This window comes from Plecotus auritus, assembly GCF_963455305.1.
Source record: "Plecotus auritus genome assembly, chromosome: 7".
NCBI lineage: Eukaryota > Metazoa > Chordata > Mammalia > Chiroptera > Vespertilionidae > Plecotus > Plecotus auritus.
Window position 1 is genome coordinate 12,410,707 of NC_137774.1, and position 20,146 is coordinate 12,430,852.

Here is a 20,146-nt window from a genome sequence, read left to right on the forward strand (position 1 = left end):
CAGAGACAACCCCTCATCAATTGTTGCGAGGATTTAATTTAAAAATATTTGTAAAGCCCTTAGCATAGTTCTGGGTGCATAAGGACTTACCACATGGTAGTTTTCTTATTATTCTAAACGCTCAGAGATAGGAGCACTAAACCGAACCTGAAGGTTGTGAGTGGTGCGGGCTGAACTCCTGAACCAAAATAATAAAGCTCCTTCAGTTTTGTGCTGCAGTGAGGGAAATCTGAGTCAGACTTAATAAAGTGCGCAGTGACCTCTAAAGCTCCCTTTCAGCTGGTTGATTTTTCTGCGGATAACCTTTAGGCCCCGCCCACCTAATGCCAACTGGCACCACCCACTACACACCTGTGGGGGCTGGCATCCCCGCCTAGTCTCCAGTCTGAGCCTGGGTGGGAGAAGGGGGACTTTGGGATTCTGCTGAGCTAGTATCCGGAGGCAGGGGTGGGTGAGAAATGGGTGCAGTCTGGGTCCAGCTCCCTGGCCACTCAGGGCACTCCTAAGAGAAGAGAATCATTTCTATATCCATGGGCTTCCAAGGGATACCGGAAGGCGCAGCCCTTTGGGGGAAAGGCTGACTTGTTGCTAACTACTACGGATGCTGGTTATTTACTACTGCTAAATATCTGCCTGGCTTTGCTGAGGGACCATTCCCAGCTGGGCTCAGGGTGGATGGGGGAGGGTGGGCAAGAGAAAAAAAATCTCCACGAGGACAGCGAAGGGGCTGTGTGCGAGGAAGAACGCCAGAGACCGCCAGCCGCCTCGCAGGGACGCCCAGCAACAGCGGAGGCGCGTCGGACTTTGCAGCCCGCGGCGCGCGGAGCTCAGTTCGCCAGGCTCTCCCGCAGGGCCGGCGGAGGTGGCCACGCCTGGAATGGCCTTTGCAACAGCAGTAGCTGCCGCAGCAAAACCGTCCGACAAATCCCACCCCCAGCCCCGCCCGTCCAATCCATCTTGATCAAAAGGAGACGCTTCTTGGGAGAAGCAAGGGACGGGGAGGGGGAATCCAAGCCTTTGGGGGCTCTCGACAGGTGTTTGGGGGGAGAGGGCGGAGCCATACTGGGGAGGATGAGAAGGGCGGGGCGGTGCTGCCCCTTTAAGAGGCGGCGGCGGAGCCCGGACCTTTTCTCTTTCCCCGGAAGGAGAGGGAGCGCGGCTGGGCGCGCAAGGTGGGGAGGTGCGGCGCTGGGCGTGGGAAGGCGGGGCGCGCGGAAGCACCCCTCCCTCCCGGCCTCCTTGCGGTCTACGGGTCTGCCAGCCCAGATCCGTCACCGAGCCGGGATCGAAGTCGACTGTGCGGTCAAGGGGGCGCGGCCGGGACCAGCTGTGGGGCAGGGTGTCCGGGGTGGGGGCGCAGCGACCAGAGGCAGGGCTGGCCGGAGAATAGACCCGCGGACCTCGGAGTGCACCTGAGAGCGCAGACCTTGAGCGGATGTGAAACCGATCAGCGCTGCGAGGCTTAAGGACGCGGCGGGCCGAGTTTTGCGGTGGTGCGGCGAGCAGGTGAACAGGTCCGCACTCCCAGCTCCGCGTCTTCACGCGCTCTCGCCCGGGTGCCCGCTCCCGCTCGCATCCATGGGACCCAGCCCCCGCCTCGCCACCCCTGCCCTGCGCCCGACGCTCTGCGCGCTCGCCTTGATTGTGGCCGCCGGCGGTCGCGTCGCCTCCGCCTTCAACCTGGACACCCGATTCCTGGTGGTGAAGGAGGCCGGGAACCCGGGCAGCCTCTTCGGCTACTCGGTCGCCCTCCATCGGCAGACGGAGCCGCAGCAGCGCAACCTGTGAGTGAGGCTGGCGGGGGTGGAGTGGGCGAGAGAGTGTGTGTGAGTGCAGGGTGCGGATCCAGAGTTGAGTCGGAGTCCTGGCCCACGGCCCTCCGGCTACTGTGAGCAAAGATTAAGGGGTTGGGGACCTGGGCAGCCCTCCTGCTGCCGAGATTTGGCGGGAAGTGAAGGGGTTAGGCGTGGGTTGGGGGGTGGGGCAGTAATCATTGGCAAGTGCTGACCCAACCAGAACCTGTCTAGACGCAGCCCCTCAGCCCTTTAAACCTCTCTGGAGAGCAGCATTAGGGTTCCGCTCCCCTGAGCCCCTTCCATTCTGTGAATTGAGTACCTCGTACACCGCATGCCTCTTATTCTCCAGGGATGGGAGCTGGGGGAAACTGCAAGATAGACGCCTATTGGATCTCCCTTACTTGTTTCCTGGGGAGGACCTATAGGCACATGCTTATAAGCTCTCTCCCTTTACACCTCCCACTAAGTCTGCGGCCACGCCAGCCACACCCTCTGCAGAGACAGACTGGAGAGGTTCTCAACCACTCGGCAGCTGGAGGGTGAGGTGATGAGTCTGGGTGTTTGGAGCTGTCCAGGGGCCTCCCTCTGACCCCTTGAGGGTGGGGGAGTAGAAGAGAGAGGAGGGGCTGTCCCAAATCCTGCTTGGTCTCCTGCCCCCTCACCCCCAGGCCAGCAGTGACACCCTCCCAGCAGACATCTTTCCAACATTCCACAGATTCATGTTGAATCTTTAACCCTGAGAGTGTTTGTTTGGCTTGAAGAGGGAAATGGTGTTTTTCTGTTCCTTCTGTTCTCCTTCCCCGCCAGCTGCAAGAAGGAGGGGGAAGAGCTAGGCATAGGGGAGAGAGGGGAAGGAGGCTGCATCCAGCCGCTGCGTGCCCCTCCTCCAGCTCACCATACACTCATGCCCTGAGGGGCATGTCCAGGTTTCGGATGTGTCTCCGCCTTAGATCCAGGAGGTCACCAGGCAGTTCGGCAAGAGAACAGCTGGGGGAGGTGAGGCTGTCCCAGGAGGGAAGGTGGTTAGGACAGGTCAGGCAGGCCCTGTCACTTTGAGCTGGGTAACCTACCGGACCTCTGTCCCCACCTGGCGTCTGATCCTCTGAGCAAGAAGACGTGGTCATAAAAAGGGTGTGTTGAAACCTCTTCCAACTCTGGCTGAGGCCAGTAAACTTGAGGAATGTCAAAGTCCAAACTTGGCTCCTGCCCTGCTGGCCCAGCCCCTGCCCAGTCTACCTACCTGGACTGGCTTCAATTCCACGTAGCTTCTGCAGAGGCTAAGGTCACCACAGCCTTTGCAGCCCTGCCCCAGCCACTGCGGTCCGGCCGTGGCCAGTCCTCCATCTTTTGGAGGCTCTAAGTGACCATCAACACAAGTTTCTATAATTGGTGCTCTTTCTGCCCTGATCCGGAAAAAGAGTTTCCATGCTAAGGCAGCACCGTGTAAAGAGAAGATCAGAGAAGCAAGAGGAAATAATGGGAAGCAGGAGTCAATAAAGGATTCTGTAACACCCTCCCCCCGTTGCTATGTGACCTTGAGCAAGATATTTCCCTTCTCTGGGCCAGTTTCCCCCAAAGAGGTGTTGGGTTGGACCTGGATCTCTGTTGCTCCTTCCTGCCTCTGTTGCCCTAGAAAAGGCCACTCGGCATTGTGGAGAGAGAAGCTGCAGAGTTCCATTGCCAATTTCCTGTCTCTCGCATCTGTCACTAATACCAGGGCCTTCATTTCCTCCCATGTCAGGGGAAGGGGAACAACACACCTTCTTCATGGGGTAAGAGTGGGGCTTCCATGAGATAGCGTGTGTCAAATGCTCTGCACACGCCAAGGTCCCGCTGAGAGCTCTTGCCAGGACCTGGATACGCCCTCACTATCCGTGGGCCTCATCCAAGATGGCTGAGCAGAGAAGTTCTATTTTTTTTCCCCTGGGCAGCTAGAGGTGGCGGTAGGCCTGACAAGAGCCCAGAGCAGGGGTCCTCAAACTTTTAAAACAGGGGGCCAGTTCACTGTCCCTCAGACGGTTGGAGGGCCGGACTATAGTTTAAAAAAAAAACTATGAACAAATTCCTATGCGCACTGCGGACCCGGGACGAGTTGGCTGCTAAGCAGGACAGGCAGCAGCACCTGGCGGGCCGGATAAATGTCCTCGGCGGGCCGCATGGGGCCCGCGGGCCGTAGTTTGAGGACCCCTGGCCCAGAGATTCTAAAACAAATGAAACTCAGAAGCAGGTAGTTCTAGATAGACTTTGGGGTCACTCAGCATTCTCAGTCTTCCCCAGGGGTGGTTCTAGATCTTGGCTCATCGCCTCGTCTCACTGAATTCTGCTCCTTGGCCCTTTGGGAGAGCCAGCTGGCCCAGCTGGGCTTAGCTGTAGCCAGCTGTGTAGCCAGATGTGAACAGCTGCCTGAGTGCGCAGCTCAGGGGAACCAGCAATCAAGTCACAGTCTTCTATTCTGTTAGCCTCAAGGTCCCTTTGGAAAAGGGAAAGGTTCCATGGTCCTGAACAAACTCTTCGTTTGGGGCTCACAGGAGATTTTCCAGAGGTGCAGAGATCCCCGAAAGCACATGTAAAATCATGTGTGTTTCTGTGTGTTGTTCTGGGGATGGGAGCAGGGAGAGTGTAGCTTTCATCATATTCTCAAAGAAGGCTTTATTCCAGAAATGGTTAAAAACCCAGGAGTGGACCCTCTTTGTTCCCCATCAGCTCCACCTCTGGACTGGGGTCCCCTGCCCACAACCTAAGAGGCTCACCCCAACCCAGGCCCCAGTTTCTCCGTCGCTGGACCTGAGGGGTGAGGAGCGGGGCAGAGGACCCGGTTGCTTTGGGCTTCTTGGTGAGGTGCATGAGGACCCCTGGGGAAGCAGAGGGACTATTCCTCAGGGAGATGGCCACTGGCTCCCCCGCCCTTAGCACCTGCTCTTCATCGCCTCCTGGGAATCCAGTGTCCCGGTCTGGCCTGACCTTGGGGGAGATACCTCCGGGGCCCTCTCTCCCTTTCGCCCTTGCCTGGCAATGAGGGTTTCTGGGAAGCCTGGGGTGAGGGTGGCTGGGCCTCCTGGAAGATGAGGTCATCCCTGAGGGAGGCAGGAACCAGGATTACCTGCTGTGCTCTCCTAAAGCCTGTTTCCCCGGGCAGAACAGCTGCCTGGCAGCCTCCAAGGCTCATGCCAAAGGCAATGGGCAGAACGGCTGCCGGTGCGGGCAGAAGGCTGCAAGTGCCCTAGCGTCCTCCCCTCTGGCTCTCCCCACTGACCCGCCAGGCCCAGGAGCCTTCAACTGGGTGGGAGGCAGGGGACGCCCGATTCTGTAGAAAAAGAAAGGGGCTTGGTCAGAGCTAAACAAAGGGGAAAGAGGATTGAGGTTAGATGACATGAAGAATGCCCTAAGGGATCAAATATGCAAAAATTACGAAGGAGCAAGGGAGAGGGAGAAGAAATGAGAAAACCTTGTTCCTTTCCATCGGAGGCTTGGGCCAAGGTCTCTTTCTCCAGTCCTCCCTCATTCTATCCCTTCCTCCCGCTTGTTGCTCTGGTTCTAGGGCTGAGTCACCAGAGAGGAGAGGGGGCTGGCTGGGCAGCATAAGAAGTAAGGGGAGGACAGAGAGGGCTGCAGTCACAGCCACCACAGGAGCGGCCTCTGGGAGATGGCTAATTCTGGCAGCAGGGTTGGCACAGAGCTGGGATCCAGGCATCCGAGAACTGCTGCCACCTCACCCCGGGCTCAGAGCTGGGGTAGCCCCCTCCCCAACCAGCTTCTAGCCCTGAGGTGGAAGGGCACCTTGAGGAGTAAGGCATGGGGGCCCCTTAGCCTGAGTGCTGGACACTCTGGCCCTCTCCAGGTTCATCGAAATCGTCCCGCCGGAGCCACCCCAGCGCCCCCCTGAGGGGAGGAGCCTGATTCTCTGAGCATCACCCCACACTCCAGTATCCCAGGGGGGCCTTCTTCTCTTTGGGGTGAGCCAGCCTGGTGCCCTGACACCCCTGCGCCTCATACCCCAGTCCCCTCGCATTCTACTGCTTTCTACTTGGCTGTTCCATTAGCCTTGAACTGTCAAAGAGTGAGAGGCAGGGGTGAGGAAGTGCTTTTCCAGAACTTGGGGCTCAAGGGGGCTCCCCAGGGGCCAGGAGGGGCTGTCTGGCTGGAGCCACAGGAGAGGGTGAGGAGGCAGCTCTTTGAAAGCCTTTAAGAGGTCATCTTACCCATTCCCCTACCTCCCAGAGGGGCTCCCTGCCCACCAACCCCAGCCCAGGAGAGGTTTGGTCTGATCGCTCTTCTTGCTCCAGGGGCTGGGCAAAGCCTCCTTCCTTCTGACTGCTGCTGGGAGGGTGGGCTCAGTGGTGGTCTAGAAGGGGTCAGCTTTTGGATTCTTGGGTCTGGACCAGATCCAACAGCCGGCAGCAGAGTGCTCATTTGCATATTAATTTGTAATACATTTGCATGTCAGTAAGGTCTCTCCCACCCTCTGGGTTCTCCCACATCTGGCTGTGGCTGGAGGCAGCTGGGTCTGACCCTCTGCACACCACCTTCCTCCATCCACTCGCAGTCCTCTGACTGTAGACCCATTGGATCCTGGGCTGGGAGCCAGAGGGCCTTAAAGGGCCTCTGAACAGGCCAAGTTGGAGCTAAAAATACTCCAGGAGGTGGGAGTGGGGGCTCCCTGTGGAATCTCTGGGATGTGGGCCTGGCATTGCCCTACCGTCCATCAGTAGGCACAAGACTGGTTGGGGCAAGGCCGGGAGGGTATAGATGGTAAGGGGATTTATTTTAATTCAGTTGCCTTTGTGCCCAGCTCTGCCTGCTTGGTTCCGCAGGAGGCTAAGAGGAGGGGTCCCTCTGCTCACTCTCTCAGACATCTTGGGCAAGCAGCAGCAGGAGCAGCAACACCTCCATTTCATTGCAGTCCTGGGAGGCAACCTGGCCTCCTCTCGCCCACTGAGGCCTGGACCCACCCCTTCAGGGTCACTGTAGCGAGACCCCAGCCCCCACCAGCCAACTCTGAGCTCCCACCCTGGAATGACTCCAGCTGCCAGGGCCCCACCCCCACCTTAGTGGTGGCCTGGTCTCCTTAGGCATTGGAAGTGCTGCTGTGCCCCTTCCTCTGCTCCCTCTAAATGACTGGACTCGTCTGCTGTTTGTCCTCTGCTCCAGGCTCCCTAACCTGGTGGAACGGAAACCCCCCGGGTGCCTGGGGTGTGCTGGGGCCCGTCCTGGTTTCTCAATAATCAGAATGGCAGTGTTCACATCGACCATGGCTTCATAGTCAGAAAGTCCCTTCAAAGAGAGAACCCATTTGTTCCCCCAACAACCCTGGAGATTGTCGGGACAGCTGCTATCCCCATTTCACAGGCGAGGCACTCAAGGCTCAGAAAGGGAAAGGAAATTGCCCCTTTAGCAGAACAAATCTTACAACCAGACCCTTAGGCTCCCAAGCTGGAATGTTCCTTTCGAAAGGCTTCCCTCTCTCACCTGTCAGGCTCCCTAGGGGTGGTGTCCATAGGTGGTCAGGCATCGACTCACGAGGCACCCTCCTGAGCTTAGACAGAGGGTGACTAACTGGGCCTGGCTGCCACACTGGCCCCCTTCCAGCCTTCCTGCCTAGCACTGCCTAACACTTCCCCAGGGTAAGGGCTGAGCTAAGGTGTAAGGTGCAGGCAGGGGCCCCACCCCCTTCCCAGCACCTCCAGGCCGTGCATTCCTGACACCCAGTGGGCAGAGGCACCCAGGTCCTGGCATGCCTAGGCCCCGCCCTGCCCACTCCCTGAAACCTTCACTCACAGGTTCCAGGCAAGAGCTGCAGGCGGGGTATGGCTCGGCACTTCCAGACTCTGGCAAGAGGCCCAGAGCCTGAGTTCTGAGCTGGGAGCCTCCGGGTGCTAGTATTGCTGGGGCCCCATGGAGGGGCTCCTAGGAGGTGCCTGCCACCCAGGAGGCTGGGTCCATCACAATCCAAGAGGCGGTCCCAGCAGAAGGTGCAGAGGCTACAGAGAGATGGTGCGATGATGCTGGGAGAGTGAGGAGTGGTAGAACTGGGTTCTCAAACTGGGTGTACAATATTTGTGGTACATGTTAAACGTGCAGGTTTTAATATTCATATTCAATCAGGTGGTCTGTGATGGGCTGAGGAATTTGCCTTTTGAACACATATCCCAGGGATTTCTGATGCTGGTGGTCCAAGGACTCTTGAGATATTATTCTGAGGCGAATCCCTGCCTTCCTGTCCTCTAGTCGCCTCTCTGGTAGGGATGGGTGGCTGGGATCCTAAGCATCCTTGTTGGAACTTGTAGTCAATGTCCCTAAAGATGGGCAGGCTGGGGACAAGGTGATAGTCCTCACCCATGCCCACTCGCATTCCCACTTTCCAAGAACACTGCCCTGGGGACAGAATGTCCAAAATGTCAAGTACCCAGTCCCACCCAATACCCGGGAGCCTGTCTTCAGGGGGCAGTGGGGTGGGGGTGTAAGCATCACTCAGATTCCTTAGGGGTCCACTGCTCCTAGATCTACGCCCTCAGGTGGCTTAGAGGGGAAGGACCCAGGGTCCCAGCAACTGACCCCACGCCACCTCTTACACGTGTTCTCCCAGGTCCTCCTGGAAGGTGAACCCTGCGCCGGGATCCCTCCAGGCTTGCTCTCTTTCGGTCTACCGTCATCTCAGAGGCCAAAGCATTCCTTCCCAAACCCAGATCGGACCATGTCCCTCCCAGATCTGACCTTGCTCAATATCCCTCCATGGCTCCCCAAGGCCCTTTGCACCCTGCACTCTGTCTCTCCCCACGTTCCTGGATTCCAGCTGTGCCAGGACCCTGCAGATACCTGAGTCATCCTGCTTGCTCATGCTTCCTGGCCCCGGGCACACGCCACACATATGCCTGAAGTGCCCTTCCTCCCCTGGCGGCCTGGTCATCATTCTCAGACTCAGTCCAGGTCCCCTCTTCCCTGGCTGCCCCTCACGCAGAATCGGGGCTGGTTTGCACCCTGCTTTCCTCTGCAGAGGTCTGCTTCCTGCCTGCCTTCTCCTACGGGCGTGCTCCTGGAGGTCAGGGGGCTGGGACCCATGTACCTCCTGACCCCAGAGCCTGGCCCACAGCCTGGCAGAGCAGATGCTCAATAAATGCATGTTAAACAGCAAGCTGTTTGAAGTGGGCTTTGGGCAGTCTGAGTCCAGGCCCCCTACCTCCTTGCCCCACAGGCTCCTGGTTGGTGCTCCCCGTGACCTCGCCATGCCTGATGGCTATACCAACCGGACCGGTGCTGTGTACCTGTGCCCACTCAGTGCCCACAAGGACGACTGTGAGAGGATGGACATCACAGAGAAAAGTGAGGGGAAGGGGCTGGGGATCAGTGCTGGGTCAGGAGCTGGTGGAGAGGGTAGCAAAGAGAGAAATGACCTGGAGGAGGTGAAGGCTCACCTGGGCAGTGTTTAGTCACTTCTTGTCCAGCTGGGAAGAGGGAGTCTTAGAGGAGAATGGGTCCATATGGGATTTGTGGAGCTCAGACTGGGGGGGGGGGGGGCTGGAGGAGGGAGGAGGGACAGCTGCCCTGCTGGACTGGAGGATCAGAGAGGGACCAACCCCTCCCTCTGCAAGTTCTGGGCACTGGGAGGATGGGGTGCCCTGACCCATGATCCCTCCCATGCCCACAGGTGACCCTGACCATCACAAAATTGAGGACATGTGGCTTGGGGTGACTGTGGCCAGCCAGGGCCCTGCAGGCAGAGTCCTGGTAAGTGGACACTCAAGTCGGTTCCCCCCAACTCAGCCCTCTCCTTCATCTCCCCTGGGCTGTGGAGAAATCAGAGGACAGAGGGGGTCTTTGGTGCATGAGCTGGGGCTTTGCAAATGACTACGTCTATGGCTCTCTGTGTCTCAACCCTGCATTTATGGCCGGCGGGGGGAGGTGGGTGGGTGGAGAGAAGGGGTCCTGGCACTCTCCCAAGACCCAGCATGGCCTGGGTCCTGTCTGAATCACACTTCCTCCCTGCCCCACCCCTGCTACCCCCTGGGTTGCTCACCCTTCGTGGGAACAGCTACAGGAACAGCAAAGAGAAAAGGGCAGATAGGCCCTCAGGCCATGTGGCCTGGTCTTGCTCCTTCCGGGGAAGGCTGGCTGGCTGTCGGGAGAGAGACAATCCTGCTGACGCCAGCTCCTGCTGACCCCAGCTCACTTGGTTTGGGTCTGAGGGCCGCTCGCTTATCAGTTGTCACCTCCTGCCCCATTCCTTTTTTTTTTTTTTTTTTTAATAGATTTTTATTGATTTCAGAGAGGAAGGGAGAGGGAGAGAGAGATAGAAACATCAATGATGAGAGAGATTCATTGATCGGCTGCCTCCTGCACTCCCCACACTGGGGATCGAGCCCGAAACCAGGGCATATGCCCTGACTGGGAATCTAACAGTGACCTTCCGGTTCATAAGTCAATGCTCAAACCACTGAGCCATGCCAGCTGGGCATCCTGCCCACATTCTTCAGTGCTGGCCCCTGGGGCTCTCATTTCTGAGTCCCAGAGAGAGAGAGAGATTTTTAAAGCTGATACAAAAAATTTACATATAGCAAAATGTACAGATTGTAGGTTTCATTGAGTTTGGAAAATTATACACCTGTGTTACCAACATCCATTAAAGAAATCGTGTATTTACAGCATTCTAGAGAGTGTGCCCGCTTTCCATCAGTCATCGCCTCCATACCCATCACTGCTATGCTCTTCACATTTGAACCCTGTCTTAAGCTCCGGGTTTGCATCACTTCCCTCAGACACCTTTATGTGAGACCTCTGGCACGGATCGTGTGGGGCTAGGACCCACTTAAGGCAGTTCTAGATCCTGGGTGCTTCAGGATGGTCTGCTCACCCATCTATCTGTTCCTTCAACAAGTTTTCAGTGAGCACCTATTGTGTGCCATGCACTGTGCCAGCACCAGGAACTTAGTGGTGACAGGTCAGGCTGGGCCAGTGGGAGTGACGCGCACGGCTGGAAGGGACACAGAAAGTAAGCCAACAGGAACGAGGCCTGGTGCTGGATTTGTGCCGGGCCCCTGGCTGTTGTACACGCATCCTATTCTGATTGATTTGCCCAGGAACTGTTTATCACGCGTGTGCTGGGAGAAGCTACGGGAGAGGCAGCGCAGCCTCGTGTGTAACAGCTTAGACTTCAGAGCCGGACAGCCTCTCCCGAGATGTGAGATCTTAAACAGAGACTTACTCTCTGTGCCTCTAAAATGGAGAAAGTTAAGTGTCCCTTCTCCATAGTGTTGTTAGGAGGCTTAAAAGGCTTCATACGTGAGGAGCTTAGAATTGTGTCTGGCATGTAGTAAGCACTCCGTTTTAGCTGCTGTTGTTGTTGTTAGTTGTCCTTTCGTTAAGAGGGCAGGGTCATTTGGGGACAGCAGAGAAGCAAGTTCCTTAATCGGCTGGCGATCTAGCTCCTTTAAGACCTGAGAGCTTGAACCCACATTCCTTCATCCTTTCCCCTTTTCCTTTTGCCAAGAATCTCTGAGCCACTCTCACATCCAGTACCTTCTGGCCTTCCAAAGAGTGTTTCCAACCTTCAGAGCAGATTTCTGAATTCTGGAAAGGAGATGCAGGTGCAGGCATCCCTGTAGGAAGAAAAAAAAAAGCTAGGGGGGCCCTTTCAGCTCCTCTCCCGCCAAGCCAGAGGTGCACAGGACCAAGGGACAGCTGGCCCTGAGTCCCTGCTGCGGGCTCAGGCCGTGTGCCGGGGTGGGGTCCCCAGGTCTGTGCCCACCGCTACACCCAGGTGCTGTGGTCGGGGTCGGAGGAGCAGTGGCGCATGGTGGGCAAGTGCTACGTGCGGGGCAACAACCTAAAGCTGGACCACACTGATGACTGGCAAACCTACCACAACGAGATGTGCAACAGCAACACCGACTACCTGGACACGGGCATGTGCCAGCTGGGCACCAGCGGCGGCTTCACCAAGAACACTGTGTACTTTGGTGCTCCCGGTGCCTACAACTGGAAAGGTGAGGACCCTAGGGGTAGAGGAGGAGCAGAGACCACCCGCCCCAGTGAGCCACTGGGACAGCTGGCCAAGACCCTCCACACTAGGGGGCAGAGGAGACCGACCCCCTTTGCCGGTATCCGCAACCACCACAAGCCCTACTATTTGAAAGCACTTACTATGTGCCAGAGGCTTTACACGTATTATCTTAATTAACCTTCAGATACTCTATGAGGCAAGTATTATTATACCCATTTTACAGAAAACGGAGCCTCAGAGAAGTAAACTAAATTGCTCAAGCTAACAGCAAGCTATGAAACCTGAATTAGAATGCAGGTCCATCTGAGTCTAGTGCAGGGGTGGGCAAACTTTTTGACTCGAGGGCCACAATGGGTTCTTAAACTGGACCGGAGGGCCGGAACAAAAGCATGGATGGAGTGTTTGTGTGAACTAATATAAATTCAAAGTAAAGGAGCGGAGGGGAGAGCAAGAGAACCCTCTGCTCTTTCGGCTCCGCAGGCCGGATAGAACAGCCGAATGGGCCGGATCCAGCCCGCGGGCCGTAGTTTGCCCATGGCTGGGTGTAACCATTTAAAAACTGATTTAAAAAGCACAACATGCTCCTGGTACAACTACTGAATGGTACAGTAGGATTTGGTAAAGTAAAGAGTAAAAGTGCCCCTTCTCTCATCCCTGCCATCACCCATCTCCCTTGTCCCATTTCCCAGTGTACACTCCGTCTTGTGGGCCCTCCGGACTTACTTTAGAATATAGAGGTACCTTTAGTCCACACTCAAACAGAATCACACTGAACAGGCTGTTCTACTACTTTCCCTTTTCACTAAACTGTGGGCATTGTTTTTTCATGTCAAGACATATAGGTCAGTCTTTTGGGGGCTGCAGAGTATTTCCTTGTACCAAGACCCATGCTTGTAACTACCAGGGCACACATGCCTCACGGCCCACACCCCCTGCCCCTGCTTTTCTGCACCACACAGGTTGTAGCGGCAGCAACCCATCTCCCGTTACTGTACCCTATTGTTGTAGAATCAACAGGCAGAGGGAGCCCAGAACCTCGTCCCTTGGCCCAGGTCTTAGTCACAGCTCTGTGCTCACCTGAACTGAGGCCTCTCTCTGCTCGCTCCTGTGGTCCTGCCTCCCGCCCCCCTAGTCCTTTAGAACCTTGGTGGAGCGCACGTACTCTCCAGCAGTAGCCCCGGGGAGCAGGGGCCAGGTGGGCAGCCCCAGTTCGGGGACAAGACTAGGAGGAGATAATGGCATGAAGTCTGGCATCAGTGTCCAGAGTGGGGGAAGTGTCATCTAGTCTCCACGAGCCTGGATGACCAGATTCCAGTCATGTCCCTACAACTAGCTCCTCATCCCTAAGCCTCACTTTTCTCATCTGCAAAATGGGGGGTGGGGGGGGGGTCATCATTCTTTTTTGCTGTTGTTGTTAATCCTCACCCGAGGATATTTTTTCCATGATTTTTAGAGAGAGTGGAAGGGAGATGGAAAGTGAAACATCAATGTGAGAGAGAGACATCGCTTGGTTGCCTCCTGCATGCACCCCGACCAAGGCCAGAGATCGAGCCTGCAACCAAGGTATGTGCCCTTCACTGGAAGCAAACCCAGGACCTTCAGTCCATGGGCCGAGGCTCTATCCACTGAGCCAAACCAGCCAGGGCTACTTTTATTTTAATATGTTTTTATTGATTTCAGAGAGATGAAGGGAGAGGGAGAGAAAGATAGAAACATCAGTGAGAGAGAATCATTGATCGGCTGCCTCCTGTACGCCCCCTACTACTGGGGATCAAGCCCGAAACCCGGGTGTGTGCCCTGACTGGGAATTGAACCCTGATCTCCTAGGTTCATAGGTCAGTGCTCAACCACTGAGCTCCACCAGCCAGGCTACTTCACAGAACTGTTAAAATAAAGAGGAATACGTGATTTGCACCTGGCAAAGTGCGCACAAATATTTTAAGAGGTTATTATTATCCTTCTCTGGGGAGGGGGCCTGGACATGGTGGAGGAAAGGGGTGGTGACTTATACTCCCTCTCCCCAAATCCTTCTGAAGGAAACAGCTACATGATTCAGCGGAAGGAGTGGGATTTATCCGAATACAGTTATAAGGACCAGGAGGACCAAGGAAACCTCTATATTGGTGAGTCCAGTCGTGGTGGCCCAATGGGTGGAAGAGGAGGGGAGGGGCTCCGTCCCTGGCACGCTGGCCCTCTCACCTTTGGTGCCTGGTGGAAGGGTGAGGCCAGGGTACAGATGTAACCAGTGGCATTTAGTTCCATTAGCACTTACTGAGCGCCAAGATGCAAAGTCCCTACCCTCATGGGGCTCACCGTCCAATGTGCCGACAGGACTGGGAGTGGGCATCCAGAAACCACTTTCTTGCCCAACTTAGAATAGAGGAATAGAAGATAATGGGGGGTGACCTCGGGGGTGCATCCAGAGTAGAAGGCAACAAAGTTTACTGGGGCCTTGATTGACTGCCTTCCCCCATCGCAGGGTACACGGTGCAGGTGGGCAGTGCCATCCTGCACCCTACAGACATCACCATTGTGACGGGTGCCCCGCGGCACCGACATATGGGTGCTGTCTTCTTGCTGAGCCAGGAGGTAGGCGGAGACCTGCGGAGGAGGCAGGTGCTGGAGGGCACTCAGGTGGGCTCCTATTTTGGCAGCGCCATTGCCCTGGCAGACCTGAACAATGATGGGTGAGAATCCAGGGACATTCTCTGGGGCCAGGGAGAATGGTGAGGGGAGCAGGCTTGCCAAGGCAGAGAAAGGGAGGCTTGCATTTGTTTGCATGCTGTTGCAGGGATGTGCACATTAATCTTGTCTGTTGATTTGCAATCAGACTTCATGGGATTCTAGGCATTTGCGTGTCAGTCGCATGACACCTGCTTCTCCTTGTCTATGCCGGTCATTTCCCTGGCTCTAGTGCATGTGGGCTGTTAGGGTGTGATCTGTGCATGCATGTCTTCCTCGCATGTGTTTTCTATTAGATGTTGGCATTTCCTTGGCTTTCCCACAACGCATGGCCAGAGATGCCATTTGTACAGCCGTGTGCCCTGGCACAGTTATGCCTGCTCAACCGCAGTTATGCTGCATATTGATGGCTGGCCTCACGCTCCCATGCCCCCCTCCTTCTCTTTTGTGCAGGTGGCAGGACCTCCTGGTGGGTGCCCCCTACTACTTTGAGCAGAAGGAAGAGATAGGGGGTGCCATCTATGTCTTCATGAACCAGGCAGGCACCTCCTTCCCTGCCCATCCCTCCCTCCTCCTTCACGGCCCCAGTGGTTCCGCCTTTGGCTTCTCCGTGGCCAGCATTGATGACATCAACAAGGATGGATTCCAAGGTATGAGCCAGCACCCCCGCCCCAGCACCCCCACTGCCTGAGTGCCAGCTGCATACCAAGCTTGGCAGGGCCCGAAGAGGAGAGGATATGGGGCCCAGGCCTGGGAGCTTACAGCAGCACTAGAGAGAGGATGTGTAGAAGGAGCCACCACAGGCGAGGAGGGGACATACTGCTGGGCATCAGAGGCTGGGCTGAGTGTGCAGCGTGGAAGGGAGCAGAGGGGTACAATATGAGATAGGACACTTGCCTGAGGTACCCAGATCCAGCAGGTGTGGGGTGTTCATTTCAGAGATGAGCCTAGAGCAGCCGTGGGCGAACTATGGCCCGCGGGCCGGATCCGGCTGTTCTATCCGGTTCTCTTACTCTCCCCTCCGCTCCTTACCTTTGAATTTATATTAGTTCACACAAACACTCCATCCATGCTTTTGTTCCGGCCCTCCGGTCCAGTTTAAGAACCCATTGTGGCCCTCGAGTCAAAAAGTTTGCCCACCCCTGGCCTAGAGAGATAGTGTGGGGGTGAGGTGGATGTTGCTGAAAGCCAGGCTTTAGATGTGGGTGATGATAGAGGGGTGTCCAGAGAAGGTCTGGGGGCAGGGATTGGATCTGATAGCTTGTTGCCCTGGTACCTTGAATGATCATTCTGGAAGGAGATGTGGGACGGATGGGGGCGAGCAAGGCTGGCGTGTTAAAATCAGGAATGCAGTGCCTCAGGAGGGGGATGTTAAGAGCTGGGGAAAGGTGGGAGCCCTGGATCTAGAGGATGTCACCAGGACTCTGCAGCACGTAGTGACCACTCAGACCTGGCTGTTAGCCTGGTTGCCATGGAGCCCCTGGCGCATCTGGAAGTCACTTCTCTGGCATCCTCAGCTTCCCAGAACATAACTGAAAACCGAAGGAGCCGCCAAAGAGTCCAAACAGGTGACAGCGAGTTCAGCTGATGCAGCCCAAAGCACTTACTGATACAGGAGTCACCCGCTTTCCACTCAGGACCCACTTACGCTTCCTCCACATACTTTTCTAACAAGCTTGGCATTCTGTTTACTTAGGCCTTATCAGATCAAAAGCAGCAAACTCAGAGTTGAGTCAAGTTTAAGAAGCTAAAACAGTTTGGATTGATGCGGGGCAATAATGGTTGGAATTTTACAAGTCTGGACATTTTAACATGTAATGCTGTAGTGTTGTGATTAAAATCCCAGCCCCTTCCCTCCCCCCCGTGCTAGAGAGACATGGCCTCCGGGATCCTCTTCTCTACCCATTAGAGCCATAGAAAACAAGGATAGAGGTCCCCAATGGGGAAACTGAGGCCGAGAGCAGAAGGGGTTGCCTGAAGTTGTGGCCCAGCCAGTCTTATTCAGGATCCCTAGTTCCAGATCTCCTTTTTTTTAAACCCCGGCTTGTGTGACCCTGTGGGTAAATGACATTAGGAGAAACAGGTGTCTAGAGAGGAGGTTGGTGGGGGAGATGGAAGGCACTGTAATAAGGGAAATAAACAGCAGCTGCTGGCGGGAATCGGGAGGGTAGGCCTGCCTGAGACACTCACTAGCTGTCTGACGGGGTAAGTCACTTCCCTCTCCTGGACCTCCTTTCCTACATATGCAAGGAGGCAACTGGGTGCCCATCGGTCCCAGTTTTAATCCTGAGCCACAGAGCTCTGTGTTCTGGTGATTTCAGTACTGCCTGGCAGGGTGAGGTCAAGGCCATGCTGGGCTCTGTGGCTGGAGCACAGGATTGGGGAGATTGGGGGCCCACAGTCCCCAGGGTGACCTCACTCTGCCTCTCTTCCCCAGACATTGCTGTGGGAGCTCCGTTTGAGGGCTTGGGCACAGTGTACATCTACCACAGCAGCTCCAGTGGTCTCCGCCAACAGCCCCAGCAGGTATGAATGGACAGGGGCTGAGGCCTTCCCTCCTTTGGCTCACCCACCCCTTTCTTATTTCCCCTGGGCCCCCCTCCCCAGATCCTACCCTAGAGCTTGTCTTCAGGGCTTCCTCCTGCCCCAGGTAATCCGCGGAGAGCAGCTGGGACTCCCTGGCTTGGCCTCCTTCGGCTACTCCCTGAGTGGGAAGATGGATGTGGATGAGAACTTCTACCCAGACCTGCTCGTGGGGAGCCTGTCGGACCGCGTCGTGCTGCTGCGGTGAGCCAAGGCGACGGTGAATAGGGGCCTTCTCCCCTCCAACCCTGTCTGCAGGGAGCCCTTTCTCCCTCCGCCTTCATCACCAGGGCCACCCAAGCTCGAGCCCCAGCCTGGCCTGGCCTGAGGCAGGCAGGGGGTGCTGATATCTGTGTGTTTTCTATGCAGGGCCAGGCCCGTCATCAACATCCTCCACAGGACCTTGGTGGCCAGGCCGTCTGTGCTGGACCCCGCACTCTGCACAGCCACCTCCTGGTGAGACTCGCCGTCCCTGCTCTGCCCACCATCCTTCCTTACATATGGGCAAGCCAGGAGGGCCCTGGCTCCCAACCCTCCCTCCCCCACACCCCCGGCAACTCCTGATATCCCACCAGTAGAGGGTTGATTCTTGGGGTAAGCATTGCCCAGCCTACCCAACCTCATTAAAAAGCAAAATTCCTCGCATTGGGGTGGGGCGGCGGGGGTGGGCAGTAGGCATGGGGGTTAGCAGCAGGAGCTCTGGACTGCCTGCTTCAAGTTCCAGCCATGCCCTCTTGCAGTGGTACAGGTGGGCTCTGGGAGTGAGGTCCCGGGGAGGAGGGACAAGGGGAACACCTAGTTGGATGGCAGTGGGGAAGAAGAGAGCCACCTTGAGCAAATTATCCATCTTTCCGAGTCTCAGATTCCTGGCCTATAAAACAAAGTATTAGCAATAACCAATTTGCAGGATTGTTGTGATCGTTAAATGAGATAATGTACAAAAAGCCCTTAGCATGGTACCCTGTTCACCCTAAATGCTCAAAATACTTTAGCTGCTAAGATGGTGACCATGATGCGATGACCCCAAGGTCTGTGTGTGAGGGAGGATATTGGGTCAGAAGGCAGAAGGAGACAGAGCAGGGGGAGGGGGGCATAGAAGGAGATCTGGCCCTAGCTGGTTTGGCTCAGTGGATAGAGCATTGGCCTGTGGACTGAAGGGTCCCGGGTTCGATTCCGGTCAAGGGCACATGCCCCGGTTGTGGGCTTGATCCCCAGTGGGGGGCATGTAGGAGGCAGCTGATCCATGATTCTCTCTCATCATTGATGTTTCTATCTCTCTCTCTCTTCCTTCCTCTCTGAAATCAATAAAAATATAAAAACAAAACAAAAATTGGTTTAAAAAAAGGAGATCTGGAACTAGGGATCCTAAATAAGACTGGCTGGGCCACAACTTCAGGCAACCCCTTCTGCTCTCGGCCTCAGTTTCCCCATTGGGGACCTCTATCCCTGTTCTCTATGGCTCTAATGGGAGTGGAGAGGGAAGGAGCCAGGGACACCCCAGACCAGCTATGTGGACTCCCAGTTTTGCCCCTGCCTTTCCCCTGAAGGGCCCTGTTTCCCCTTGCCCGGTAAAGGGAGTAAGAGCTAGGGCTGGATATCTGGGTCCCGCTGTGACCAGCCCTCCTGGACGTTCCCGCCTCCCCCAACAGTGTGCAGGTGGAGCTGTGCTTTGCTTACAACCAGAGTGCCGGGAACCCCAACTACAGGAGAAACATCAGTGAGTGCTGGGATGCAAGGTGGGGGGGGGCATGCTCACCTGGTCGCTTGCTGACCACCTTGTCCTCCACCTGCAGCCCTGGCCTACACGTTGGAGGCAGACCGGGACCGCCGCCCACCCCGGCTTCGCTTTGCGCAGAGCCAGTCAGCTGTCCTCCATGGCTTCTTCTCCATGCCCGAGAGGCGCTGCCAGAACCTGGAGCTGCTCCTGATGGTGAGGGAGGCGCCAGGGGAGGGCCACATCCCGCAAAGAGGTAGCCAGCATCCCCCCAGGTCAAGGGTGAGGGACTGGGGTCTCCCCAGAGACAGAGGTGGGGGAGGTTGCCTGGAAATCCATAGGTCTTCAGGGAGTACAGTACACAGCACCCAGCATGTGGTAGAGGAGAGATCGAGACCTGAGAAGAGTGAGGGTTGTGAGACTCTTGGCTCAGCTCAGCTCTGGGGAACATGGGTCTGTGAGTGGGGGGCAAACTCAGCCACTCTCTGGGACATTAGGGTGGAAAGGGAGACCTCAACTGTGGACCCCAGGGATGGAGGGAGGCTCACACCTCCCCAGAGGTATCTCTGAACCCCATTTCCCTTGTGGATCAAGGTGGTAGGAAGGAGATCAATTTGATTCTAGGACAAGAGGAGGTTCAGCCTTACTGGGGTGTGAGGGGGTTTTCCAGGTGGAGGGGGGCCCAAGCTCCTCCCTGGGGGCTGCGGGTGGTGTGAGGATTCAACTCAGCAGGGAGGGCGGTGCAGAGCTGAGCTCAGTGCGCCCTCTATCCCAGGACAACGTCCGCGACAAACTCCGTCCCATCGTCATCTCCATGAACTACTCGTTATCTTTGCGTTTGCCTGACCACCCCCGGCTGGGGTTGCGGTCCTTGGACGCCTACCCGGTCCTCAACCAGGCACAGGCTCTGGAGAACCACACCGAGGTGGGTGAGGCCGGGCGGCCAGAGCGGGGCCGGAGGGCTGTGGGAGGAGAAGGTGCTGCGGTCGGTCGGTCGGTCCTGCGCTCCTCACACCTCTGTCCCCCCAGGTCCACTTCCAGAAGGAGTGCGGGCAGGACAACAAGTGCGACAGCAACCTGCAGATGCAGGCGGCCTTCGTGTCGGAGCAGGGGCAGCGGCTGAGCAGGTGCACTCTGGGCCGCACCTATTGGCCAAGGGTGGGGAGGCCTTCATTAGCTAACGGGAACTGAGGGGCGGAGATCCGAGGGGTGGGGCCTCACCGGCCAGGGGTGGAACCTCAAAGGGAGGCGAGGCTGAGAGGCTGGACTTTAATTGTCCAGGTAGGATGTGCAACTGATCTTCACTGGCTTTTTTTCACCCGGCGAGACTAGAGGGCGGGGCCTGGCTGTCCCGAGTAGGGGCTTTCTAGATCTAGT

At 56.4% G+C, this 20,146-nt stretch overlaps 1 protein-coding gene across 2 annotated transcripts in view; it reads left to right on the plus strand.

Annotated features, from left to right (window-relative positions):
- The first annotated feature begins 1,241 nt into the window (after positions 1-1,241).
- The window catches only part of ITGA3 (integrin subunit alpha 3), a 29,102-nt gene continuing 10,197 nt past the window's right edge, over positions 1,242-20,146 (plus strand). Inside the window, exons 1-14 of one of the 2 annotated variants that reach the window (XM_080679995.1) lie at positions 1,242-1,784; positions 8,986-9,113; positions 9,439-9,518; positions 11,524-11,773; positions 13,827-13,913; positions 14,270-14,477; positions 14,926-15,122; positions 16,910-16,998; positions 17,123-17,259; positions 17,425-17,511; positions 18,705-18,772; positions 18,849-18,985; positions 19,545-19,694; positions 19,799-19,896. In XM_080679995.1, the coding sequence (XP_080536121.1) occupies positions 1,579-1,784; positions 8,986-9,113; positions 9,439-9,518; positions 11,524-11,773; positions 13,827-13,913; positions 14,270-14,477; positions 14,926-15,122; positions 16,910-16,998; positions 17,123-17,259; positions 17,425-17,511; positions 18,705-18,772; positions 18,849-18,985; positions 19,545-19,694; positions 19,799-19,896 (1,922 nt within the window). In that variant the 5' untranslated portion in view covers positions 1,242-1,578. The remainder of the gene's footprint in view (positions 1,785-8,985; positions 9,114-9,438; positions 9,519-11,523; positions 11,774-13,826; positions 13,914-14,269; positions 14,478-14,925; positions 15,123-16,909; positions 16,999-17,122; positions 17,260-17,424; positions 17,512-18,704; positions 18,773-18,848; positions 18,986-19,544; positions 19,695-19,798; positions 19,897-20,146) is intronic. The other variant, XM_080679996.1, reaches the window with a different exon arrangement.